We start from the raw sequence: 2,583 nt of genomic DNA, 5'->3' as shown, positions 1-2,583 counted from the left end.
CTTCTCAGTCTACTGCAGCTGCCCCCGACTTGGGACGGGCGGCGGTGGGTTGAGCGCTTTGGTCCCGGGAACCCTCCCTCTCCAGCTGCAGATACTGTCTTGGCATTCAAAAGGTGTTTAAATTACCATCTACAGGTTGACTTCATATATTTGTTTTGAAGCTAGGAACTGTTGGTGAGGTGTAGCGAACACCAACGTGCCAGATTAATGCCCCTACTTGTCATCTACAGTCTCTTGGAATGGAGACCATAGAGACGGTCTTGCAAGGTGGAACCCTTGAAGAAAGTGCAAGTACCATTCAGGGTAACTAATCGACACAGGAACCTAGACTTCAGATTGGTTTACAGTTGGTATCTCCTCATCAAATTCTTCGACAGGAGGCATATATGGTCTTGCAACTAGTTCCCAACTACCAAACGTTTTGTTGCTTCTTGCTAGCCATAACGTGTAGGTGGCTCGTAGTGCTGCTCTTGATATGCTGTCTAGTGCTTTCCTTATCTCCTTATTTGTTAGGCCGAGGAATTTGAAACAGGCTCTCAGGGTCTCATTGGTGAATCCTCTGGAACCCACTTCAACAGGAAAGTATTTTAGCTCCCAACCTGCTTCTCGTCCTTCACTGATAAGGTCTTCGTATTTGCACTTCTTTCTCTGGTTGGCTTGGGCCATATTCTCTTCAGCTGGTACTGTCAGCTCGATGACCACAGCTATCTTCTCATTTGGAGAGTATATAGTGATGTCTGGTCTTCTTGATGTGGTCACTATTTCAGGAGGGAATATGACTGGGATCTTGTCTTCATCCCACACCACTTTCCAGTCTTCAGCATTTTGGATTTTGTTTTGGGTCTTGTCGCCCAACCAGGCTACATTTTTGTACTTTTTGCCCTCTTCTGTCTTGAAAGCTATACCAGTGCGAATTTCTCCATCTTCCACAGTCTTCACGTTTCTTGCTCGAAGGATGGCTGGTATGAGATGGTGTACAATTTCTCGGAGTACCATGTCGTGTCTCCAGTTGTACCTTCCAGATCTAAGGGAGTACTGGCAGCAATTGAAGATATGCATCATAGTACAGTTGTTGTAGCCACAGAGCACACATTGTCCAAGAGCTTGTTTGTTCCAGACCTTCAGATTGGCCGGTGTGGGTAGTGTGTCTTGGATTGTGTTCAAGTAGAACTTCAGCATTTCTGGCGACCAAGAGTAGAGGAGCTTATTCCATCTAATATCCATCTGCATTGCTGTTTCCCAGCTTAGCCATCTACCTTGTTGTGCCATGTTGTACAAGGATACCAACATCTGTTCTTCAGACAATTCCTTCACCAGGCTGGATAGAGCATTTCTGTGCTCTTTCTTAGACATCTGGTCTATACGTTTGCCAGTCCTAGTGAAGCCAATGCCCTGTCTAGTGTGTTGTCCTTTGCAGATTTCATTGAGAATCAGATGCCTCTCCCTTTCCTGGAGTTCCTTGACACCATTCCATTGCTTCTTTCTTTCTTGTCTAGATGTCATGTGACCAATACAAACTGTGTTTCAGGATCAACAGCATATTTCACAACGTGGCACTTCACAACCTGCATACATTTCAGGTGAGTGGTAAGTGCCTTCAATTGTAGGCCTTTGTTCTCTCTCTTTCTGTACAGGATTGATGAATTTGCACCTCTTGTTAGTCCTGCCCAGCTCTTGAGGTAATGTGTTGCCACTGCTTGAAGGCCCTTAGCAAAGGAAATAGGGAAGCAGTATATGATGAACTCCCACGAAATTCTACTAACTATGTGGTTTTCATTGATCCATAGCTTCCCTATGCTTTCACTTGGTCTCTGTCTGTTTTCTGCAAGAGATTTTCCAACTTTGTTTCAACTTTGGCTCTGACTTCTTTGGCTCTGACATCACTTCTTGGTCTTTTGGCCAGAGGTCCGTATATCTTTCTTTCATGAATTTGACTTTGTTTGTGTACCGTCTATTTACTGTCTGTTCTGTGCTGTTTTGTGTCTCTGTTTACAACTATTGTCTTACAAATTTTGACCTAGTGTTTTGGATTATGGATTGGTATGATTGCTATTATTTTATCACTGAGATCTTTGTATATCTCTTGGCCCAGAAATCTCATGGCAACCTGGTGGATGAAGGGGATTTTCCTTTCCATCGATACATAGCTGTGGGTCATAAGGCGTATACAGTGTAGATACCTTCCCACGAGGTTGAGGTACTCTAGCTTTCTTCATAGCCAGACTCCTGCACTTTAATGGTTTTGCCTTCATTGTCCTAGTCCATCTCAGGAAGGTTTCCACCAGGTGCAGTAGTTCTTTACATCCTTTTACATTGCCTGATATAAGAGTCAGGTCACCTGCATATGCTTTTTGCATCTGTTTGAGATTTGATTTCTTCAGTTGGTAGCCAAGGTCTTGTTTGGTCTTAAGCAGGTCCAGCAGTAAGTTGAATACAACTAGGAAGAGCACAACTGATAGAGGTCAACCTTTGAATAGTCCTATTTGGAACATGAACCAGTCTGTTGTCCACTTCTGTGTGCACACTCTTACAAACAGCTCATCATAGTAGTTGTGTATGATCTCACGTATGTCAGGTGGGACA

At 43.9% G+C, this 2,583-nt stretch overlaps 1 protein-coding gene across 1 annotated transcript; it reads right to left on the bottom strand.

The window, feature by feature from the left end:
- Positions 1–324: 324 nt before the first annotated feature.
- LOC139126828 (uncharacterized) lies at positions 325–1,503 on the bottom strand. Its single transcript, XM_070692762.1, has one exon. The coding sequence runs from the start codon at positions 1,501–1,503 to the stop codon at positions 325–327; it is 1,179 nt and encodes a 392-aa protein (XP_070548863.1).
- Between the last annotated feature and the right edge of the window lie 1,080 nt (positions 1,504–2,583).

This window comes from Ptychodera flava, unplaced genomic scaffold (assembly GCF_041260155.1).
Source record: "Ptychodera flava strain L36383 unplaced genomic scaffold, AS_Pfla_20210202 Scaffold_129__1_contigs__length_157824_pilon, whole genome shotgun sequence".
Taxonomy (NCBI): Eukaryota; Metazoa; Hemichordata; class Enteropneusta; family Ptychoderidae; genus Ptychodera; species Ptychodera flava.
This window is presented reverse-complemented; position numbering and strand designations above follow the sequence as displayed.

Excerpts from the sequence above, each read along its gene's own strand:
- LOC139126828 (XM_070692762.1), bottom strand. The coding sequence starts at position 1,503 with ATGACATCTAGACAAGAAAGAAAGAAGCAATGGAATGGTGTCAAGGAA.